The following is a 25,552-nucleotide window of genomic DNA, read 5'->3' on the forward strand; positions in this document are numbered from 1 at the left end:
GGTTGTTTTGGTGTCAGGGTGATTTGGATCATGTCAGCCGGGTTCTGTAGGGTCTCTTCTGTGTTCTGCAGGTTCTCCTCTGTGTTCAGGCAGCGCCGGTTTATTTCCGCCGGTTCGGTTCGGTTGGGCTCCGGCTGTCAGGAGCGGCTCCTCCGGCCTCTGCTGTCCGGAGACGTGGATCGGTTCGGAGGCGTGACTGTGCGAGACTTTCCGCCGGACATCAGCGAGGACGACTTTACCGAGCTGCTGCGGGGTACAGGAGCGAAAATAACCAACACTAACAATGAAAAATAATACTGAAGTCATGCGTAAATACAGTGTAATGTGCTTAAATGACTGTAAATGCGTGTTATTTATGCAATGCATGCATGAATTTCCGCGTGTTATGTAGTCGAACGAACAGCGGTTTTCCACCAATCATATTACAGCACAGGATTTTATTTATTTATTTATTTATTTATTTATTGCATACACATTACATTGTTATCAATTTAAGTAAAAAAAAACATATATTAATAAATATTTAAAATAATAATAATTTAATTATACAAAGGAATAATAATAATGTCCTATTATTTAGCTTAGCAGAACATCTAACCTGATCAATAGTTAAGTACATCTGGATCACCTGGAAATAGTAATTGAGATATTTCTTATTTACGTTATAGTATATTTCCTTATTTAATTTTCCCAAAGTCTTTCAATTTTGCTTATTTAATTATTTTCTATGATTAAATAGAAACGCATTATATATTTAGGTAAGTTCAGATCAGTAAGATATTTTGGTTTGTTTGAAAGAAGTCTCTTCTTTGATCAAAAATACGGTAAATAGTGAAAAATTAATATAATTTTAAATTAAAAAATGATTTGAACAAATAAAATATGTTGAAAGTGATTTATATCTGGCACATTTAAATATTGTCATATTGTGTTTTTTGCTATATGTTTGTTATAAGGAATTCTGCATTAATTTAAATTCTGGATTAATTTACTCTGACAATATATTCAATGCATCTATTGAATGTATTGTCACATTCACTACTTGCATAGTAAAATAATAATAATAAATAATTTAAAATGTGAATTTCTGCTAACAAAGATTAAATTAAGTAAGTGAATAAATAAGTAATTATTTAAAAAATAAAGAAAAATGAGATTAAATATATGAGTAAAAGAAAAATATATATTTCATTAAAATGATAACCACAAAAATTTGAAAATAAAGTAATAAGCATAGATTAATAAGAAAGTAAATTAATATATTAACAAAAATTGATTAAAAACAAATAAATAAACATTAAAACAATAAACAGATTAAGTACAAAAAAATTAAATATATTAAAATGAGATCAAAGTAAAAATCAAATAAATTTTTAAGTAAACAAAAAAAAGCCATATTACAAATAATAATAAATACAATAATGTCTTATATATAAATTTTGTTTTCCAAACTCTTTAAATTTAGCTTTTTTACAGGATTAAATAAAACACATTATATATACACATTACCTTTCAAATATAGACATCAGGAAGATTTTTTTAGTTTGTTTGTTCTCAAAAGAACTCTCTTCTTTGATCAAAAATACAGTAAAAAAAGAAATATTATTAGAATGTAAAACAGCTGTTTTCAATGTGAATATATTATAAAATACAATTTATTCCTGCATTCAAAGCTGAATTTTCAGCATCTTTACTCCAGTGTCACGTGATCCTTCAGAAATCATTCTAATATTATTTTTGAATTATTTACATATTTTCAAGTTAATGCATTTACTATTTGTTTTACTTAATTTGTTAATGTATTTATTACTTATTAATCTTTGTTATTGAATGTAATGTTTGTGTAGTTATTTTAATCAGATTTTTATTTCTCTTATTTACTCTATATACTTACTCTACTTTATATATTTCATTTTTATGTAAATGTCATTTTTATTTGATGTTATTTTTCAATTACTTAAGACTGGAGATACCAAAGACTGCAGTAATGATGCTAAAAATTCAGCGTTGATCATAGGAATAAATTATATTTCACAATATATTCACATAGAAAACAGATATTTTAAATTATAATACTATTTCACATTTTTTACTATATTTTTGATCAAAGACACTTATTTCAAAATATGTAATGTGTTTGATTTATTTTTCAGGATGCACAGATAGGAAGTTCAAAAGAACAGCATTCATTTGAAACAGAAACAGTTACTTTGTAACATTATAAATGTCTTCACTGTCACTTTTCAAGTATGAATGTGTTCATCCTGATCACAAACCTTTGAACTCTAATCTAATGTGTCTAATTCATCTATGTTTCTTTATGTGTGTGTTAGTGTCTCTGAGTCGGTGGCGGTCAGAAGGCCGGATCGCCGCATGGCTTCATGTTCCCATCGCTCTCAGCAGACTGTCAGCAGCGGCGGCGAATCACGGCTTCAGCTTCCATCACGCTCGGAAAGACGTGGCCGTTCTCAGCCTGTGGCTCGGACCAGGAGAGGACAGACTGCCTGCGTTCGCCACACATCAAATAGGAGTCGCTGGTAAGAGCAAGAACAAGTTCTCTTCTATGGCAAGCTGTTTTAGCCTAAAATATGTGACCCTGGACCACAAAACCAGTCATAAGTTTAAATTTGACAAAACTGAGATGTATACATCATATGAAAGCTCAATAAATAAGCTGTCTATTGATGTATGGTTTGTTAGTATAGGACAATATTTGGCTGAGATACATCTATTTGAAATCAGAAATCTGAGGATGCAAAAAAAATCAAAAATACTGAGAAAATCACCTTTAAAGTTGTCCAAATTAGGTTCTTAACAATGCATATTACAAACCAAAAATTACATTTTGATGGGTTTACAGTAGGAATTTTACAAAAAATCTTCATGGAACATGATCTTTACTTAATTTCCTAATGATTTTTGGCATAAAAGAAAAATCAATAATTTTGACCCATGCAATGTATTTTTGGCTATTGCTACAAATATACCCCAGCGACTTAATACTGGTTTTGTGGTCCAGGGTCACATATACTAAGGCTAAATTAATTAACTAAGGTCATATTTTAAAGCCTTAATTATTTTTTAAATATACAGCTGTGCAGTAAAATTCACTTCAAAGATTCACTTTTCATTAATAAAACGACATGGGAAAAAATATTTTTTAAGCTAAAAATGACATATTACCCATATAACCAAAAGATGGCAGCAGAGGATCAATCATTGGCTGCAACTGCATTTCAACTCCATAGATTCTTTAAGATGTCTTGCTTTTCGATTTATTATAAAATTACCAGTACAATAAATTTTTGTACTTTTACTGCACGGAAAGTCATTAAGCTCAGACACAAACAGCCTACAAGGGTGAATTATTTATATACTTATATATAGTTAACTACAAATTAAATAAGTTAAATAGTAATGGTATTATAATTAAATCATGCACTCAATATGAATCAATATGAATTTGATTTTTTTATATATATATATAATTGAATAACTACATCTTTTGAGCTTTATCTTGAAGTGTAAAAGCTATTTAATAGTCTATATCTAACAACACAAACTTGTTACTGCTCTTTTGTTACTCTGAATTTAGTCTGAATCATTTAATGCACAGCTCTGTTTTTGACATCAGCTTCTCAGATGTTTGGTCCAGCTATTACTGTCAATCATAGCAATGATTCGTGCATTTTTAGCCGGTTCACTGGCATTTTTTCTTTTTTTTATCATTTTTTAAATGCTATACATGGACGCTTGGTACTCTTAGACAAACAAAACATTTCTTTGATTGAGAATGGATTATGTAAAGAAAATAAGCAAAGTACACTCCTATTATGACTGAGCTGGCTTGTCTAAAACAAGTCAGTAATCCATGCATATGGTCAATTAGATAGCTCTACAAATGAATTTTTACTAGTCATATGTCTCCATTGACTTCCATTCATTTTTAATTACAGAGCTCTACAACAGAATTTTTAGTAGTACGAATTTAATTGGAGAGCTCTCTAATTGTTACTAGTAAAAAAAATAATAATTATAGAACTCTCTAATTCAATTGTTACTAGTAAAAATTCAATTACCATGAGTAACGCTTAGTATGTTTTAGGCTAAAATGGCTTGCCATACTCTTCTGAATCAGCGGTTCTCGGTTTGACCCGCAGGCGGCGCTGCTCCTCCAGAGCGCCGGACACAGACATGTTAGAACATGCCCGGAAAGATGCCTGGGCAACGGCGTGAGCTCAGTCTGGCAGCCGCCTTCGTGTTTGTGTTTGATTAAAGCCGAATGCTATGAAGGTGAAATCCCACGTTTGGAATATTTTAGCAGTGAATAATCCGACCGCATTTCCTTTCTGTAGAACTTCCGAACCAACAGCCTCTGTGTGTTTTTATTTAGACCGTGGGAGGATTAATTGTTGAACATTTATGGGACAATTTCAGAGCAGCAGCTGACAATCTCACAAAGGTTTCAGTTGAGGATCAGAGTTGGGGAAAGTTACTGTTAAAAGTAATGTATTACAATATTGAGTTACTCTCGAAAAAGTTACTGTTTATGGAAAGTAATGCTTTATGTTACTTTTGCGTTACTTTTAAAATCTGGGCAGGACTTGCTTGTTTGTTTTTAATATAAAAAGTTCTATTTTTGTCAAATGTGACCCTGGAGCACAAACCAGTCAAAAGGTTAAATTTTACAAAACTGAGATGTATACATCATATGAAAGCTTAATAAATAAGCTTTCTATTGATGTATGGTTTGTTAGGATAGGACAATATTTGGCCGAGATACATCTCTTTGAAAATCTGGAATCTGAGGATGCAAAAAAATCAAAAAGACTGAGAAAATCACCTTTAAAGTTGTCCAAATTAAGTTCTTAGCAATGCATATTACTAATCAAAAATTACATTTTGATATATTTACAGTAGGAATTTTACAAAAAATCTTCATGGAACATGATCTTTACTTATTTTCTTAATGATTTTTGGCATAAAAGAACAATCATTTTGACCCATGCAATGTATTTTTGGCTATTGCTACAAATATACCCCAGCGACTTAAGACTGGTTTTGTGGTCCAGGGTCACATATGTGAAAGCCATTTCACACCAAAAGCAAAAAGTAAATTGCCGTCTGTACAGTAGACCCAACCGCAGAAGAACAAATGTCAACTCTTCAGAAATAAAAAAGGAAAACAAATGTTAGATTATCTTGAGTCATTTTTGCTTATTAGTATGGATGAATTTTGATCAAAGGTTAATAAAATGAGATGAAATACATAAAGGATATTTGTATTTAACATATTTAATTATTGAAGGTTTTTATTCATTTTGAGGAACACTGTATCTGTTTTTAGTGAGTGAGATGAATTAATGCATGTTCACATTTATTCTAGAACTAAAGTAACATCTTACAATTTCTCTCAACATGAGGACAAGAGAGCTTTTAATCAATAAATGAGTGGAAAAGTAATGTGTTAATTTACTATTGGAAAAAGTAAGTTACATAAAAGTGAGTTGCATAATCCCATTACTTTTTTCACGTTACTAGGACAGTAATGCATTACTTTTTAATTTACAAAAAAAATAAAAAATTGTTTTTAAATATCTTACCAGTGGAGTTACTTTTCCAAATAAGTAACGTCAGTTACTTTATTCCCCCATTTATTGATCAAAATTGTGAGTAAGATGTTACTTTAGTTCTAGAATAAATGTGAACATGCATTAATTCATCTCACTCACTGAAAAAACAGATACAGTGTTCCTCAAAAGGAATAAAAACTGAAATCCAACTCACATTATAATGCAAAATATATTTTATGTATTTAATCCCATTTTATTAACCGATGTATTTGCTGCTGACCTTCGATGATCCAGTGCATCCATACTAATAAGCAAAAATTACTCAAGATAATCTAACATTTCTTTTTTTTTTATTGCTGAAGAGTTGACGTTTGTTCATCTGTGGTCTACTGTACAGACGTCAATTTACTTTTCTCTAAACCTGAGGCTTTTGCTGTGAAAAGGATTTTACATTTGACAAAAATACAACTTTTCATATAAAAAGCAAACAAGCAAGCCCTGCACAGATTTAAAAAGTAACGCAAAAGTAACAGAAAGCATTACTTTCCATAAAAAGTAACTAAGTAACGTAATTAGTTACTTTTTTAGGGAGTAACTCAATATTGTAACGCATTACTTTTAAAAGTAACTGCTAATGATGATTGAGAGATGCACAAATAAAGATTTGGGAAGATCATTCCTCCGCTGAGGAACAGTGAAAGTACAGCTCCTGGAAAAAAATGCTCCTCAAAAGATCCTGATGATCAGATTTGAGACTAAAAAATGATTGATGGAGAATCAAGTAAAAGCTAGCTTCTTCAGTCCAGTAAGTGTTCGTCTGGAAATATCACTGCAGTTATTCTGATGTTTACTTGATAAAAAATCATTCAAGATTTGACAGCAAAAAGACGCGTGAAGCACCAGCTGATGGTGGATGTTTGTACAATTACACTAAATTATTTATACTGCATAAAAAACCTATAAACTATCAATCAGATGACAGAAGACATGCAAATAAACAGTTTTGACAGCAACATTTGATCATGATGATCATTTAGAGGAAATCTGAGTATCAGATATGATAGTTTATAAGGTTAAAACTTGTTAGTCCACATTTCACAAATTCTTGAATCACTTTTTGTTTATAAACTAGCGTTAAGCAGAAAAAGCTTTTAGATACGGTTAAGGTCAAAAGTTTCAGAATCTGCCAAATGTTAACTATTTTATCAAAATAAGAGGGATCACACACAATTCATGTTGTTGTTTATTTAGTACTGACCTGAATAAGATATTTCACATAAAAGATGTTTACATATAGTCCATGTTTACATTCCCATTGATTCTTTATACTGTGTTGTTGCCTGAATGATCCACAGCTGTGTTTTTTATTTAGTGATAGTTGTTCATGAGTCCCTTGTTTGTCCTGAACAGTTCAACTGTCTGCTGTTCTTCAGAAAAATCCTTTAGGTTCCACAAATTCATTGGGTTTTCAGCATTTTTGTGCATTTGAACCCTTTCCAACAATGACTGTTTGATTATGAGAATCATCTTTTCACACTGAGGACAACTGAGGGACTCATATGCAACTATTACAGAAGGTTCAAACACTCACTGATGCTCCAGAAGGAAAAAAAAAAACATGCATTAAGAGCCGGGGGTGAAAACTTTTGAAAATATTGGAGATGTGTACATTTTTCTTATTTTTTAATTTAGTTCTGCCCTTCAGAAGCTACAGAAGACACTTGCATGTTTCCCAGAAGACAAAATAAGTTAAATTTGATCTTAAACCCTGGTCTTTAAATTCAAAGAGCTCTTACTGCATCGTGTTTCCTTCTGAAGCATCAGTGAAATATCGTATTCAGGTCAGTACTAAATAAACCATAACATGCATTTTGTATGATCCCTCTTATTTTGGTCAAATAATTAATATTTTGAAGATTTTGACCTAAACTGTTAAAACAAAAAAAGGAGATTTGATACAGGACTAAAACTAGGACTAATTTTTAAAAAAGCTGACAAAATGAACACAAGACATAAGGTTATGTTTGCATAAAGAAAATTAGATCCTATTTTGCATTCTGTATTTTCATGACACATCTTATGTTGTAAAAATACTGATATATTTTGCCATTTAATACTGCCCTTCAGAGGCTACAAAAGATAGTTACATGTTTCTCAGAAGATAAAACAAGTTACATTTAGCCTGATCTTCAAATTCAATTTGTTAATGTTTCCTTCTGGAGCATCAGTGAGTGTTTGAACCTTCTGTAATAGTTGCATATGAGTCCCTCAGTTGTCCTCAGTGTGAAAAGATGGATCTCAAAATCATACAGTCATTGCTGGAAAGGGTTCAAATACACAAAAGTGCTGGAAAACCAAAGAATTTGTGGGAGCTGAAGGATTTTTCTGAAGAACAGCATGCAGTTTAACTGCAGTGTTGTTTTCGTCAACGATGACGATGACGACATCATTTCGTTGACGCAACTTTTTTTCATTTCAATTTCAATTTCAATTTCAATTTCACTTTATTGTTGGAATTTCTTCCAAAAATTGTCTTGCATCCTATTTGCGTTTACTGTCTAACATTAATTCACAACAATACACATTACACAATACAAATACATTCAAAGACATACATGTCAATACCCATCCATCTACTGTTCAAATACTTAAGTATCCTCCCTTCCTCCGAGTATTACTGCCTACTTTGACCCCCAGTTCTGGTTAATTAATTTTACTGACTGATGAACAAAAGATTTCCGTAATCTATTCGTTCTAGCATATGGTACTTTCAGTCTTCTATTTGATGGCAACGGTTGATATTCCTTATATAGAATATGGGAACAGTCAGACATAATTTTATGTGTCAAGGACAGCATTTTTTTCTTATACAACTCATGAAAACTTGGCTCAAGGCTTTGACCCACGGTCTTAGAACAGTTTGATATCAGCCTTGCCAGTCGAGCTTTAAGTTGAACAGAAAGACAACTATACCATGCACATATTCCATATTGTACAACACTCTGTATTACAGACTGAAAAAACATGAACAGAATCTGTTTATTTGCTCCAAAAGATCTTAGTCTCCTAAGGAAGTAAATACGCTGTTGTACTTTACAGCAGACATACTCTATATGCACACTCCATGATAAAGCGCGTCCACATAGACACCCAAGTATTTATATGCAGACACTATTTCAATCGGTGTATTATGTATAGTTACTTGTATTTGTTGCCCTTCCTCTGAAGGTCCAAAGATGATTTCCTTTGTCTTCTTTTCATTTATAACAAGTGAATTCCTCATGACGATAACGAGACGATGACGAGATAAAAATGGCTCGTTGATGACTAAAACATGACGAGACGTGTGTGAGCTTTCGTTGACGAGACGAGAATAGACGAAAATGTTAGTGGGTGGTCCGTCAGACGTTTAAAATGCATGACATTTCTGCTTATTGTGCATGCCAATCAAAACCGAAAAAGTATCTGCCGCTATGGCAAGCCGTTTTAGCATTAAATACTCTTTGCCATACTAGTATGGCAAGCTGTTTTAGCATTCCATCCTTGTTTGGTTACGCCCACGTCACATTGTTGTCACACAGACAGACAGACGATTAACCATGATGGCGGCAGTTTGCACATTATTTCAAATATATGTATTTTATGTCTAAAACCATTCCTTCATTATTGTAATTATTGGTGAAAATAGTCGATCCGGAAGCTCACAATGAGTTGAACTATAGATCTGCTATTTTCACAACCTATAAGTGACACTACCCAACAGCAAAATAATTACTGACCTACATTAGTTTGTTAAAAGACTACTTTTCCCCCTTTTTTGACTAAAACTAGACTAAAACCTTTTTGACTTTTCGTCGACTAAAACTAGACTAAAACCTTTTTGACTTTGCGTCGACTAAAACTAGACTAAAACCTTTTTGACTTTGCGTCGACTAAAACTAGACTAAAACCTTTTTGACTTTGCGTCGACTAAAACTAGACTAAAACCTTTTTGACTTTGCGTCGACTAAAACTAGACTAAAACCTTTTTGACTTTGCGTCGACTAAAACTAGACTAAAACCTTTTTGACTTTTCGTCGACTAAAATTGGACTAAAACCTTTTTGACTTTGCGTCGACTAAAACTAGACTAAAACCTTTTTGACTTTTCGTCGACTAAAACTAGACTAAAACCTTTTTGACTTTTCGTCGACTAAAATTGGACTAAAACTATCACATATAGAAGTGACTAAAATTTGACTAAAACTAATAAGCATTTTAGTCCAAAAGACTAAGACTAAGACTAAATCTAAGATGGTTGTCAAAAACAACACAGTTTAACTGTTCAGGACAAACAAGGGACTCAAACAACTATCAGTAAACAAAAAAACACAGCTGTGGATCATTCAAGCAACAACACAGTATTAAGAATAACGTAAATATGGACTATATGTGACCCTGGACCACAAAACCAGTCATAAGGTTACATTTTACAAAACTGAGATGTGTATATAATATGAAAGCTCATGTATGGTTTGTTAGGATAGGACAATATTTGACCGAGATACATCTATTTGAAAATCTGGAATCTGAGGGTGCAAAAAAATCAAAATCCTGAGAAAATCACCTTTAAAGTTGTCCAAATTAGGTTCTTAACAATGCATATTACAAACCAAAAATTACATTTTGATACATTTACAGTAGGAATTTTACAAAAAATCTTCATGGAACATGATCTTTACTTAATTTCCTAATGATTTTTGGCATAAAAGAAAAATCAATAATTTTGACCCATGCAATGTATTTTTGGCTATTGCTACAAATATACCCCAGCGACTTAAGACTGGTTTTGTGGTCCAGGGTCACATATGTGAGGTCAGTACTCAAACAATAACATGCATTTTGTATGATCTCTTTATTTTGCTAAAATAATGAACATCCTGCAGATTCTGAAAGGATGTAAACTATTGACCTCAACTGTAGATAGATATTCAGATGGATATTTAACTTTTTGAATAGTAGCTTTAATCAGGGTTAAATAAAGTTAATAGCATTTCCCTGCTGGTTTGTATCTGTGGTTTTAAGCAGCTCACAAGTGTGTGTTTGTGTGTTTGAGCGCACGCCGAGGGGGAAGTTGAGTTCCGGAGAGGGTTATATAAAGCCCACACTCACACACTCCACTACATTACAGACAATCTCTCTCAGTTGTTCAGGTCTGTTTTTGTTTCTCACTGATTCTGTGTAATCATGAATTATTGCTGTCTTGTTTAAAGGTGCTGTTGTGGACGAATCCAACGGCAAAGTCCTTGTTGTTCAGGACAGAAATAAGGTACGGAATCACTCTCACTTTGAAAGTGAAAGCGAAAAGATAAAAAACACTGCCGTCTCTCATGTCTCTGATAAAAGGCTCTGTGCTGCTTAAAAAAAACAGAAATTATTTTGGTTTGAGGTAAACAGTTTTATCCCTGTAATTTTGGGCAGCATGTAAACAAACCTGCAGTCAAAGCCACACTGTTGTACCTGCGAGCCTCAAACTGCTGACCTTCTTCTGCAGCGAACGCTCATCTGGAGCAAACTGAGAGCTTTTCTATAGAAGTCTATTTCTACCACAAGAAAAAAAAAAATCATGCTTTGGTGAAGAGTTGCAATTATGACTTTAAATGTTGTAATCATGACATACTAAGTTGAAATTATGACAGAAAGTGAAATTGATATACTAAATCCTAATTATGAGATACTAGGCCATAGTTACGAGATAAAAAAAAATCTAAATGAAATGATAATGAGATAAAAAGTCAAAATTAGGACAAAAAGTGCAATTATGGCATCGTCATAATTATGAGATCAATACTAAATCATATTTATGAGATAAAAAGTCACAATTATGAGATAAATCGAAATTATGGCAAAAAGTGAAATTATTATTATGTGTGAAATTATTATTAAGTGAAGTTATTATTATGAGATTAAGTCTATTATGACATAAAAAATTGAAAATGACAAAGTGAAATTCCTAGGTCATAATTTGGACTATCTCAAAGTAAACATCAAATCACAATTATGACATATTAAGTCATAAATATGAAAAAGTAAAAATTGTGAAAAACATTTTTTTAGATAAAACATTACAATTATGATTACTAAGTCATATGATAAAAAGTAGATATTATGAAAAAAAAAACATAATTATGAGATTAAAAAGTCTTATGTATGTCATACTAAGTCAGTTATGAGATAACCAAAATTATGGCAAAAAGTGCAATTATGACATACTGTCATAATTATGAAAAATCTAAATTGTGATATACTAAGTCATAACTGACAATCTAAGCCATAATTATGAGATACAAAAAAAAATTATTATAAGATTAAAAAATTGAAATTATGTCATACTAAATCATAACCAGATAAATCGAAAATTATGTCAAAAGGTGAAATTATGACAGTTATAATTATGAGATAAAGTCAAATATGACAAAATATTACTAAGTCAAATATGACAAAAAGTAAACTATAAAAAGTTGAATTATGATAAAGTGATATTACCAGGTCATAATTTTGAAATAAAGTCACATTTATGACATACTAAGTCATAGATATGACATAAAAAGCCAAAATTATGACAAAAAGTGCAATTATGACATACTGTCATAATTATAAGAAATCAAAATTATGATATACTAAGTCAAAACTGACAATCTAAGCCATAATTATGAGATACAAAACAAAAATATTATAAGATTAAAAAATTGAAATTATGGCATACTAAATCTTAATCAGATAAATCGAAAATTATGTCAAAAAGTGAAATTATGACAGTTGTAATTATGAGATAAAGTCAAATATGACAAAAAGTCAATTATAAAAAGTTGAATTATGACAAAGTGAAATTACCAGGTCAACATCAAATCACAATTATGACATATTAAGTCACAAGTATGAAAAAGTCAAAATTGTGAAAAAGAATAATTATGAGATAAAAAATTACAATTATGATTACTAAGTCATATGATAAAAAGTAGAAATTATGAAAAAAATAATAATGAGATTAAAAAGTCACAAGTATGGCATGCTAACTAAAAATTACGAGATAAAAAGCTAAAATTATGACAAAGTGCAATAATGACATACTGTCATAATTTAGAGATAAATCAAAATGATATACTAAGTCAAAACTGACAAACTAAGTCTTAATTATAAGATAAAAAGTCTTAATTATGAGACAAAAAGTTAATATTATGGCATTCTGAGTCATGAGTTAAGTCGATAATTATAGCACAAAGAGAAATTATGATGGTTTTTATTAGATAAAGTTAATTATGACATAAAAAGTCAATTGAGAGATAAAAAGTTGAATTATGACAAGGTGAAATTACCAGGTCATAATTGTGAAATAATTTCAAAATTATGACAAAGTAAACGTCAAATCACAATTATGACATAAGTATGAAAAAGTAAAAAAAAAAAAAAAATGAGATTAAAAATTACAATTATGATTACCAAGTCATACAATAAAAATTATGAGATAAAAAAATCAAAATTATGACAAAAAGTGAAACACATCAAAATGATGAGATACTGTCAAATATTACAATCTAAGCCATAATTATAAGATTTAAAAAAATCTAAATTGTGACAAAAAGTGCACTATAGCATAATCAAAATTACGATATACCAAGTTGTAGTAAATGATGACAGGCATCTAGGTTTCAGAATTAGCATCTAAATCAACTCTAATTGTTTAATTCTGAACTGAGACAGCGATTGAACAGCTTTTGGAGCGATAATGAGCTCAGTGTAACCTCGTTAAACGTCTGGAGAGCGTTTCCCAGTAAAATAAACATCTGGGTTGTGCTCAGGGCAGCGTGCGGCGGGCGGCTCTCTCCTCTGGAATGGAAACTCAAAAGATTGTTTTATCCAGCAGCCAACATCTTTCCTCCGCTTTTATCTTGCGTCACGGCCCGTTTCGGTCGTCATTTACTGGTAAAATGGCCTGCGTGTTCAGGTCCAAAATATCTCTGGGAGTATCAGAGGCCGGACTGCAGATCGTTCAAGTCGAACTCACAGAGTTATTTATCTTCACGGAGCAGATTGCATCTGGGCGCACCAACCGTGTTAATAAAAAGCAATCTGGTGGGGATGTTTCTCTAGTGTCGAAATGATTAAAACCCCTGCTGAGAACTTCATCTTTCACCAGTGGAAAAACAATGACACATCGCAATGTGCTCTGATGCAATAAGATGAACTCACCGGCTCCGTCCCAAACCCCAGTGAGCTGCTGACTGTCTACATAGACAGCATCCTGACTCAAATCCAAAAGCACAACACTATTAGGCAAAATAGCCATTTAAAGGAATAGTTCATGCAAATTATGCTCACTCATCCAAGAGAAATGCACCATTATGTCACTTGCTCAGCACAGTGAATGGGTGCCGTCAGAATGAGCTGATAATAATCCACACCAAAAGAAACAAATGCATTATTAAGACGTTTTAAAATAAAACATGCATCCATAATCCATAGTTATGCTTCTTTCAGTGAAAAAGTTGTCTGGTCTGAATCAGGAGAGAAATCTGCACAGATAATGACGGCTTTGTTTCTTTGGTCTTCTCAAGATGTCAACTTATTGTGATGTTTTTATCAGCCGTTTGGACTCTCATTCTGACGGCACCCATTCACTCCAGAGGATCCATTGGTGAAAAGTGCAATTATGGCATACTGTCATTATTATGAAATAAATCTAAATGATGATATACTAAGTAATATTTGATATTCTAAGCTGTATTAATAAGATAAAAATCGAAATTTTGACAAAAAGTACAATTATGGCATACCGTCATTATTATGAAATAAATCTAAATTATGATATACTAAATCAAAAATAACAATCTAAGCCGTAATTATGAGATAAAAATCAGATTTTGAGAAATGCACCATTATGTCACTTGCTCAGCACAGTGAATGGGTGCCGTCAGAATGAGCTGATAATAATCCACACCAAAAGAAACAAATGCATCATGAAGACGTTTTAAAATAAAACATGCATCCATAATCCATAGTTATGCTTCTTTCAGTGAAAAAGCTGTCTGGTCTGAATCAGGAGAGACATCTGCACAGATAATGACGGATTTGTTTCTTTGCTCTTCTCAAGATGTTAACTTATTGTGATGTTTTTATCAGCCGTTTGGACTCTCACTCTGACGGCACCCATTCACTGCAGAGGATCCATTGGTGAAAAGTGCAATTATGGCATACCGTCATTATTATGAGATAAATCAAAATTATGATATACTAAATCAAAAATAATAATCTAAGCTGTAATTATGAGATAAAAAGTCAAAATGATGACAAAAAGTGCAAATGAGATCAATCAAAATGATGATATACTAAGTAATATTTGATATTCTAAGCTGTATTAATAAGATAAAAATCAAAATTTTGACAAAAAGGGCAATTATGGCATACCGTCATTATTATGAAATAAATCTAAATTATGATATACTAAATCAAAAATAACAATCTAAGCCGTAATTATGAGATAAAAATCAGATTTTGAGAAATGCACCATTATGTCACTTGCTCAGCACAGTGAATGGGTGCCGTCAGAATGAGCTGATAATAATCCACACCAAAAGAAACAAATGCATCATGAAGACGTTTTTAAATAAAACATGCATCCATAATCCATAGTTATGCTTCTTTCAGTGAAAAAGTTGTCTGGACTGAATCAGGAGAGAAATCTGCACAGATAATGACGGATTTGTTTCTTTGGTCTTCTCAAGATGTTAACTTATTGTGATGTTTTTGTCAGCCGTTTGGACTCTCATTCTGACGGCACCCATTCACTGCAGAGGATCCATTGGTGAAAAGTGCAATAATTATGAGATAAGTCAAAATTATGATATACTAAATCAAAAATAATAATCTAAACTGTAATTATGAGATAAAAAGTCAAAATTATGACAAAAAGTAGAAATGAGATCAATCAAAATGATGATATACTAAGTAATATTTGATATTCTAAGCTGTATTAATAAGATAAAAAACGAAATTGACAAAAAGTGCAATTATGGCATACCGTCATTATTATGAAATAAATCTAAATTATGATATACTAAATCAAAAATAACAATCTAAGCCGTAATTATGAGATAAAAATCAGATTTTGAGAAATGCACCATTATGTCACTTGCTCAGCACAGTGAATGGGTGCCGTCAGAATGAGTCTAAACAGCTGATAATAATCCACACCAAAAGAAACAAATGCATCATGAAGACGTTTTTAAATAAAACATGCATCCATAATCCATAGTTATGCTTCTTTCAGTGAAAAAGTTGTCTGGTCTGAATCAGGAGAGAAATCTGCACAGATAATGACGGATTTGTTTCTTTGGTCTTTTTAAGATGTTAAATTTATTGTGATGTTTTTATCAGCCGTTTGGACTCTCACTCTGACGGCACCCATTCACTGCAGAGGATCCATTGGTGAAAAGTGCAATTATGGCATACCGTCATTATTATGAGATAAATCAAAATTATGATATACTAAATCAAAAATAATAATCTAAGCTGTAATTATGAGATAAAAAGTCAAAATGATGACAAAAAGTGCAAATGAGATCAATCAAAATGATGATATACTAAGTAATATTTGATATTCTAAGCTGTATTAATAAGATAAAAATCAAAATTTTGACAAAAAGTGCAATTATGGCATACCGTCATTATTATGAAATAAATCTAAATTATGATATACTAAATCAAAAATAACAATCTAAGCCGTAATTATGAGATAAAAATCAGATTTTGAGAAATGCACCATTATGTCACTTGCTCAGCACAGTGAATGGGTGCCGTCAGAATGAGCTGATAATAATCCACACCAAAAGAAACAAATGCATCATGAAGACGTTTTTAAATAAAACATGCATCCATAATCCATAGTTATGCTTCTTTCAGTGAAAAAGTTGTCTGGACTGAATCAGGAGAGAAATCTGCACAGATAATGACGGATTTGTTTCTTTGGTCTTCTCAAGATGTTAACTTATTGTGATGTTTTTGTCAGCCGTTTGGACTCTCATTCTGACGGCACCCATTCACTGCAGAGGATCCATTGGTGAAAAGTGCAATTATGGCATACCATCATTATTATGAGATAAATCAAAATTATGATATACTAAATCAAAAATAATAATCTAAACTGTAATTATGAGATAAAAAGTCAAAATTATGACAAAAAGTAGAAATGAGATCAATCAAAATGATGATATACTAAGTAATATTTGATATTCTAAGCTGTATTAATAAGATAAAAATCGAAATTTTGACAAAAAGTGCAATTATGGCATACCGTCATTATTATGAAATAAATCTAAATTATGATATACTAAATCAAAAATAATAATCTAAGCTGTAATTATGAGATAAAAAGTCAAAATTATGACAAAAAGTGGAAATGAGATCAATCAAAATGATGATATACTAAGTAATATTTGATATTCTAAGCTGTATTAATAAGATAAAAAACGAAATTGACAAAAAGTGCAATTATGGCATACCGTCATTATTATGAAATAAATCTAAATTATGATATACTAAATCAAAAATAATAATCTAAGCTGTAATTATGAGATAAAAAGTCAAAATTATGACAAAAAGTGGAAATGAGATCAATCAAAATGATGATATACTAAGTAATATTTGATATTCTAAGCTGTATTAATAAGATAAAAAACGAAATTGACAAAAAGTGCAATTATGGCATACCGTCATTATTATGAAATAAATCTAAATTATGATATACCAAATCAAAAATAACATTCTAAGCCGTAATTATGAGATAAAAATCTGATTTTGAGAAATGCACCATTATGTCACTTGCTCAGCACAGTGAATGGGTGCCGTCAGAATGAGTCTAAACAGCTGATAATAATCCACACCAAAAGAAACAAATGCATCATGAAGACGTTTTTAAATAAAACATGCATCCATAATCCATAGTTATGCTTCTTTCAGTGAAAAAGTTGTCTGGTCTGAATCAGGAGAGAAATCTGCACAGATAATGACGGATTTGTTTCTTTGGTCTTTTTAAGATGTTAACTTATTGTGATGTTTTTGTCAGCCGTTTGGACTCTCATTCTGACGGCACCCATTCACTTCAGAGGATCCACTGGTGAAAAGTGCAATTATGGCATACTGTTATAATTATGAGATAAATCAAAATTATGATATACTAAATCAAAAATAATAATCTAAAATGAAATTATGAGATAAAAAGTCAAAATTATGACAAAAAGTGCAAATGAGGTCAATCAAAATGATGATATACTAAGTAATATTTGATATTCTAAGCTGTAACAATAAGATAAAAATACTTAATATAATACTTTGATACTAAGTCAAATATTATAAACTAAGCTGTTATTATTATTATTATTTAAAAGGTCAAAATTATGACATAGTAATTATGAGATAAATCAAAATTATGATATACTAAGTCAAATATTATAATCTAAACTCTAATTATGAGAAAAAAAGTCAAAATTATGACAAAAAGTGCAATTATGGCATACCGTCATTATTATGAAATAAATGTAAATTATGATATACTAAATCAAAAATAACAATCTAAGCCGTAATTATGAGATAAAAATCAGATTTTGAGAAATGCACCATTATGTCACTTGCTCAGCACAGTGAATGGGTGCCGTCAGAATGAGCTGATAATAATCCACACCAAAAGAAACAAATGCATCATGAAGACGTTTTTAAATAAAACATGCATCCATAATCCATAGTTATGCTTCTTTCAGTGAAAAAGTTGTCTGGACTGAATCAGGAGAGAAATCTGCACAGATAATGACGGATTTGTTTCTTTGGTCTTCTCAAGATGTTAACTTATTGTGATGTTTTTGTCAGCCGTTTGGACTCTCATTCTGACGGCACCCATTCACTGCAGAGGATCCATTGGTGAAAAGTGCAATAATTATGAGATAAGTCAAAATTATGATATACTAAATCAAAAATAATAATCTAAACTGTAATTATGAGATAAAAAGTCAAAATTATGACAAAAAGTAGAAATGAGATCAATCAAAATGATGATATACTAAGTAATATTTGATATTCTAAGCTGTATTAATAAGATAAAAAACGAAATTGACAAAAAGTGCAATTATGGCATACCGTCATTATTATGAAATAAATCTAAATTATGATATACTAAATCAAAAATAACAATCTAAGCCGTAATTATGAGATAAAAATCAGATTTTGAGAAATGCACCATTATGTCACTTGCTCAGCACAGTGAATGGGTGCCGTCAGAATGAGTCTAAACAGCTTATTGTGACGTTTTTATCAGCCGTTTGGACTCTCATTCTGACGGCACCCATTCACTGCAGAGGATCCATTGGTGAAAAGTGCAATTATGGCATACCATCATAATTATGAGAAAAATCTAAATTATGATATACTAAGTCTAATATTACATATTATAATCTAAACTGTAATTATGACATAAAGTTATGGCAAAATTATGGCATACTGTCTGTCATAATTATGAAATAAAACAAAATTATAATACTTTGATACTAAGTCAAATATTATAAACTAAGCTGTTATTATTATTATTATTTAAAAGGTCAAAATTATGACATACCGTCATAATTATGAGATAAATCAAAATTATGATATACTAAGTCAAATATTATAATCTAAACTCTAATTATGAGAAAAAAAGTCAAAATTATGACAAAAAGTGCAATTATGAAATAAATCAAAATTATGATATACTAAGTCAAATATTACATATTATAATCTAAACAGTAATTATGACAAAGTATGACAAAAAGTCGAAATTATGGCATACTGTCATAATTATGAAATAAAACAAAATTATGATTCTATGATACTAAGTCAAATATTATAATCTAAGCTGTTATTATTATTTTTTTAAAAGGTCAAAATTATGACAAAAAGTGCAATTATGGCATACCGTCATAATTATGAGATAAATCAAAATTATCATATACTAAGTCAAAAATAACAATCTAATCTGTAATTATGAGATATAACGTCAAAATTATGACAAAAAGTGCAATTATGGCATACCATCATAATTATGAGATAAATCAAAATTATCATATACTAAGTCAAATATTATAATCTAAACTCTAATTATGAGATAAAAAGTCAAAATTATACCATCATAATTATGATACATGAGATTGGTGGGACAGATGAGACTTTTGCAGATGAGGAAGAATTGGATCCAAATGCAGTTAAAGTTGATCAAAACAACAAAATCCTAAAGTGCATAAATCTAGGAACTAAAACCAAACACCAAGTAGGAACATAAAGAGCAAACCAAAGCAAACTAACAACAGATAAAACCTGAGAAAGAATAGTAAGAACACTCAGCGTTTTAAACTAACGAGAAACAGATGAAGACAATCAGGAGTTAACAAGGGGAACAGGAATAAAGCACAAATCACTTTAACACTTCCTGTTTACTTTTAGACTTTCTGCTCATTTATTTTTAAAAATCAAATCTATTTATATGCAAGCTATGTTATGAGTTTTTTGAATACATTAAATGTTGTATTGTTGTCCAACTAGTTTCCACTGGGGGAAAAAAAATGCTTTTCTTACTTAGATTTTTTGTCTTGTTTCCAGCCAAAATATCTAAAAATTCTTGAATCAAGAAGGATTTTCTAGACGAATAAAAAGTCAAAATCTGCCAATGGGGTAAACAAAAAAAATCCTATTTTAAACAGAAAACAAGATTTTTCTTTCTTCATTGGCAGATTATTTTGCTTGTTTCAAGCAAAAATGCACTTGTTTTTACTGAAAACATGATCGTTTTTACTCGTCTAGAAAATCCTTTTTGCTTTAAGAATTTTAAAATATTTTGGCCGAAAACTAAGTATGATTTTTTTGCAGTGTTTCACTTGTAAGAAATGCTAAATATTTATAATAGAATTGATTACACTCAAATACTTTCAAACACAATTGCCCACAAAAATATTGCTCTTTATTGATAGTACAGAACAATTCTCATGTCACAATCCTTCAAAGCTGTTACGTTACATTACATTGTATTTTTGTTCAATGGACCAAAAACCACTCAAGTAACAATTAAAGTTTCATTTCAATTAGCAGCATTTTCTATATTCTTTCAAAACACTAAATAATATGGAAATACTGTGTAATGGACCTTAGTAGCCCACATCTCAAAGCTAAAACCTACAAGACAACATTTTATGAAAATATCTGATATTGTGTTGATAGATATAAATATTATTTAGATCATCTGTGAACGTGAAACGAGAACGATAAAATAGAAAGATAAAATGACTAATTTCCATAAAAATATATATATTTCTAAGAAATACAGCTAAAATAGCATGCATGACGTTTCTTTCCTTTTCAGACTAAGAATGCTTGGAAGTTTCCCGGTGGTCTGTCGGATCTGGGAGAAAACATCGGTAAGATTGGGATTCAGAACTGATGTCACACTGAATCGGTACACAAAGTAAAAGCAGTGAAAGAAACTGCTCCAAAAGTGCATTTATAAGAACGTCATCTAAGATTTGAGACCCTCAAGACTACAGGTAAAACAATGTCTGTTGAAAATGACACGTATATAAACTAGATTATTTATGGATTACATCCGTACACAGATCACAAAAGCTTTCTCCAAAAAATAAATGTTCTGTATAAAACTACATTGTGTTCACAAGCGTACGATAAAAGATTGCATTCAGGAAGTTTGATCCTACTGTATGTTTCTCTAAATCTCATCTAAGTTACAGTAAACAAAGTTATTACAGTCAAACTGATTAATTATGTGAAAATATTTAAAGGAACAGTACATCCAAACATGAAAACCTGCCCACCCTCAGTTCATCCAGGATTATGAGTATGTTTCTTCATCAGATTTGGAGAAATGTGTCATTCCAGAACTGTCTCACCAATGGATCCACTGTAGTGAATGGGTGCCGTCAGAATGAGAGTCTAAATAGCTGATAAAAACATCACACAAGTAATCCACACCACTCCCACTGCAAAAGAAAATGCTTTTCTTACTTAGATTTTGGCTGGAAACAAGACAAAAAAAATCTATCAAAATTCTTAAATCAAATAAAAACGATTGTGTTTTCAGAAAAAAGAAGTTAAAATTAAGTGAGTTTTTGCTTTGAACAAGTTAAATAATCTGACAAAGGGGTAATAATAATTTTTTACTTGTCTAGAAAATCCTTGATTTAAGAATTTCGAGATATTTTGGCTGGAAACAAGACAAAAAATTTAAGTAAGAAAAGCATTTTTTTGCAGTGCCAGTCCATCAGTTAACTACTTTAGAAGACAAAAGCTGAAACAAATCCATCATTAAGACATTTTGAACTAAAATACAAGTCCATAATCCATAATAACACTTCCTTCAGTCAAAGAAGTCCATCTCCTGTTGTCTCTCACAGTTGTTTTGGCTTGTAAACTGTGCAGATTTCTCTTATTATGTATCTATAGGACTTGTTAACTGATGGACTGGAGAGGTGTGGATTACTTGTGATGTTTTTATCAGCTGTTTGGACTCTCATTCTGACGGCACCCATTCACTACACTGCAAAAAAAAAAAAAAAAATTCTTACTTAGATTTTGTGTCTCATTTCCAGCTAAAATATCTAGAAATTCTCAAATCAAGAAGGATTTTCTAGACAAGTAAAAATTATTGTCGTGTTTTCAGAAAAAAAAAGTTAAAATTGAGTTTTTGCTTGAAACAAGCTGAATAATCTGCCAATGGGGTAAAAAAAATAATTTAGTTTTCTGCTTAAAATAAGATTACTTTGCTTACCCCATTGGCAGATTATTTTGCTTGTATTAAGCAAAAACTGACATAATTTTGACTTCTTTTTTCTAAAAACAAGACTCGTCTAGAAAATCCTTCTTGATTTAAGAATTTCTAGATATTTTGGCTGGAAACAAGACATTTTTTTGCAGTGCCAGTCCATCAGTTAACTACTTTAGAAGACAAAAGCTGAAACAAATCCATCATTAAGACATTTTTAACTAAAATACAAGTCCATAATCCATAATAACACTTCCTTCAGTGAAAGAAGTCCATCTCCTGTTGTCTCTCACATCAAAAACCACCCTTATATTTCTTTAGAGCTTTTTTATGGCTTGTAAACAGTGCAGATTTCTCTCTGGATTCCACTTTTCACTGTAGAAGCATTATTATGTGAAGAGGACTGGCAGACTGGAGTGGTGTGGATTATTGTGATGTTCTTATCAGCTGTTTGGACTCTCACTCTGACGGCACCCATTCACTACGATGCAAAAAATGCTTTTCTTAGATTTATTGTCTTGTTTCCAGCCAGAATATCTAAAAAACCTTAATCAGATTTTTACTCATCTAGAAAATCCTTCTTGATGTAAGATTTTTTTTCGCTGGAAACAAGGCAAAAAATCCAAGTAAAAAAAGCATTTTTTGCAGTGTAAAGAGGATCCATTGGTGAGACAGTGAGACATTTCTCCAAACCTGATGAAGAAACAAACTCATCTACATCTTGGATGACTTGAGGGTGAACACATTTTCAGCTAATTTCCATTTTTGCCTAGTCTAATGTGAATTTGAACCGGTTGACAGTATTTCCCAGCAGCTCAGGTGCTAAAACGATAGAGTTTGTCTATTCTAACCGTAAGCTTTATTCCAGGCGAGACGGCCGTTCGGGAGGTTTTTGAAGAAACCGGTGTCCGATCACAGTTCCGTTCTCTCCTCAGTATCCGTCAGCAGCACAGGCATCCGGGAGCGTTTGGGATGTCCGACATGTACCTGATCTGCAGACTGAGTCCGCTTTCCTACCGCATCGACTTCTGCACTCAGGAATGTCTGCGCTGTGAATGGTTGGATCTGGCCGAACTCGCCAAGACCAGCGAGACGACGCCGATCACGAGCCGCGTCGCCAAACTTCTGCTGTACGGACTGGAAAACGGATTTCACAACATCGACCTGGCGATGGAGCAGCTGCCGGCTGTATATTCCGGCTTGTTCTATCAGCTGTACTACAGACGACTGCCAGAGGAGTAGAGGCGATATAGAGCAACACTACACTGCGCTAAATGATTTTCCTTTTGTTTTCTAGTACAAATATCGAAACATTCTGAAATCAAGCAAAATGACTGAACAATGCAAAAAATGCTTTTCTTGCTTAGATTTTGTCTTGTTTCCAGCCAAAATATCTAAACATTATTAAATCTAGACGAGTATAAATTGTCATGTTTTCAGAGAAAAAAAACAAGTCAAAATTAAGCATGTTTTTGCTTGAAACAATGGGGTAAGAAAACTAATCTTGTTTTCTGTATGAAAAATAATTTTTTTTGCTTACCCCATTGGCAGATTATTTTGCTTGTTTCAAGCAAAAACATGCTTAATTTTGACTTGTTTTTTCTTTTTACTCGTCTAGAAAATCCTTATTGATTAAAATTTTTTTAGATATTTTGGCTGGAAATAAGACAAAAAAATCTAAGCAAGAAAAGCATTTTTTGCAGTAAAGATGGTCTTGTTTTCTAAAACATTTGTCAAAATGAAGTGAGTCTATGATTAAAACAAAAACAAATATCTGCAAATTTCAAAAGGAAAACAAGATTATTTTTCTGACTTTTCATTTGCATATTAATATTGTAATATAAGCATAAACTAATTTTGACATTTTTCAGAAAACTTCTTAAGTCATTTTGAATCTCCAGTAAACGTGTCATGATTTTAAAAAATAATAATGAATGAAACTGAGATATTTGTACTTGAAAATAAGACAAAAGTACAACTGCAGTGCTCTCTTCAAAATAAAGATTTCAATTTGAACTGAAAACGGTTTGAATCTCATGAAGACTTTATCTATAAAACACGTTTTAGAAATATTTTGGTCTTATTTTACCCAAAATTCTGAATAAAAATGTTTTGAATGATGAAAATGCAACCTATTTTTGGAGTTTTTGTGATGTGCAAAAAATACCTTATATAATAAAAATATATTATATACAATATTATATATACTTATATCACGATAGCATTTGTAATACTTGGACATTTCTCACAATAATGGCACTAAGCAGAAAATCCTGGCTCTAAAAATAGACTTTACAGAATTGTCTTTATTTTACGCATAATTTCTTCATGAGAGTCACCAGAAATTTGTCATTTGTTTTTGTTTTTTGTTTTGTAAGTGCTTTGTGACCCTGGACCACAAAACCAGTCATAGAGGTCCATTTTTCGATATTTCAATTAATATTTCAATCAAGATACAGATTGGAAAATCTTGAATCTGAGAAAAAACTAGAGAGAAAATCCACTTTAAAGTTGTCCAAATGAAGTTCTTAGCAATGCATATTACTAATCAAACATTAAGTTTTGATATATTTATGGTAGGAAATGTACAAAATATCTTCGTAGAATACGATCTTAAATTAATATCCTAATGATTTTTGGATCATTTTGACCCATACAATGTATTTTTGGCTATTGCTACAAATATAGCTGTGCTACTTAAGACTGGTTTTGTGCTCCAGGGTCACAAATGGACAATTTTTAAAAGCTAATTAAATGGCAAAATGTTTTTTTGATCAAAGTTCATTGTTCTATTGAAGTTCGTTTATTTTCAAGAGTGTGTTGCAGATGGACCAGTTTTAGTTTCTGAACTTTATAATACATCACCTCGCCTAAAAACAAACCTAAACGCGTCTGCCTGGAAGATTTGGAGTTTTTAATCAATGAAACTCTTCTGATTTCTCTACGTTACCTTAACAAACGGTTACTGTTAATCTGTTACTTGCAGCAATGATGTAACTAAATTGAATAGAATCTATTTTTCTCAGCCGAGACGATATATATAAAAAAAGAGAATAAAGCATTATGGAAAAACATTCATGATGTACTCGGAATCCCTTCATCAAAGCAAGACTTTGTGTTTGCAAAACCCCTTCTTTCTCTAAAATACAGTATAG

General features: G+C 31.4%; 1 protein-coding gene across 1 annotated transcript; it reads left to right on the forward strand.

Moving 5' to 3' along the window:
• Window positions 1-25,473, forward strand: nudt6 (nudix (nucleoside diphosphate linked moiety X)-type motif 6). The gene is made up of 5 exons (XM_073820323.1): window positions 1-253; window positions 2,334-2,537; window positions 10,825-10,880; window positions 20,985-21,039; window positions 23,266-25,473. Exons 1-5 carry the CDS (start codon window positions 31-33, stop codon window positions 23,637-23,639), a joined length of 912 nt encoding a protein of 303 aa, XP_073676424.1. The 5' UTR covers window positions 1-30; the 3' UTR covers window positions 23,640-25,473.
• Window positions 25,474-25,552: the final 79 nt, after the last annotated feature.

Source organism: Garra rufa, chromosome 16 (assembly GCF_049309525.1).
Source record: "Garra rufa chromosome 16, GarRuf1.0, whole genome shotgun sequence".
Taxonomy (NCBI): domain Eukaryota; kingdom Metazoa; phylum Chordata; class Actinopteri; order Cypriniformes; family Cyprinidae; genus Garra; species Garra rufa.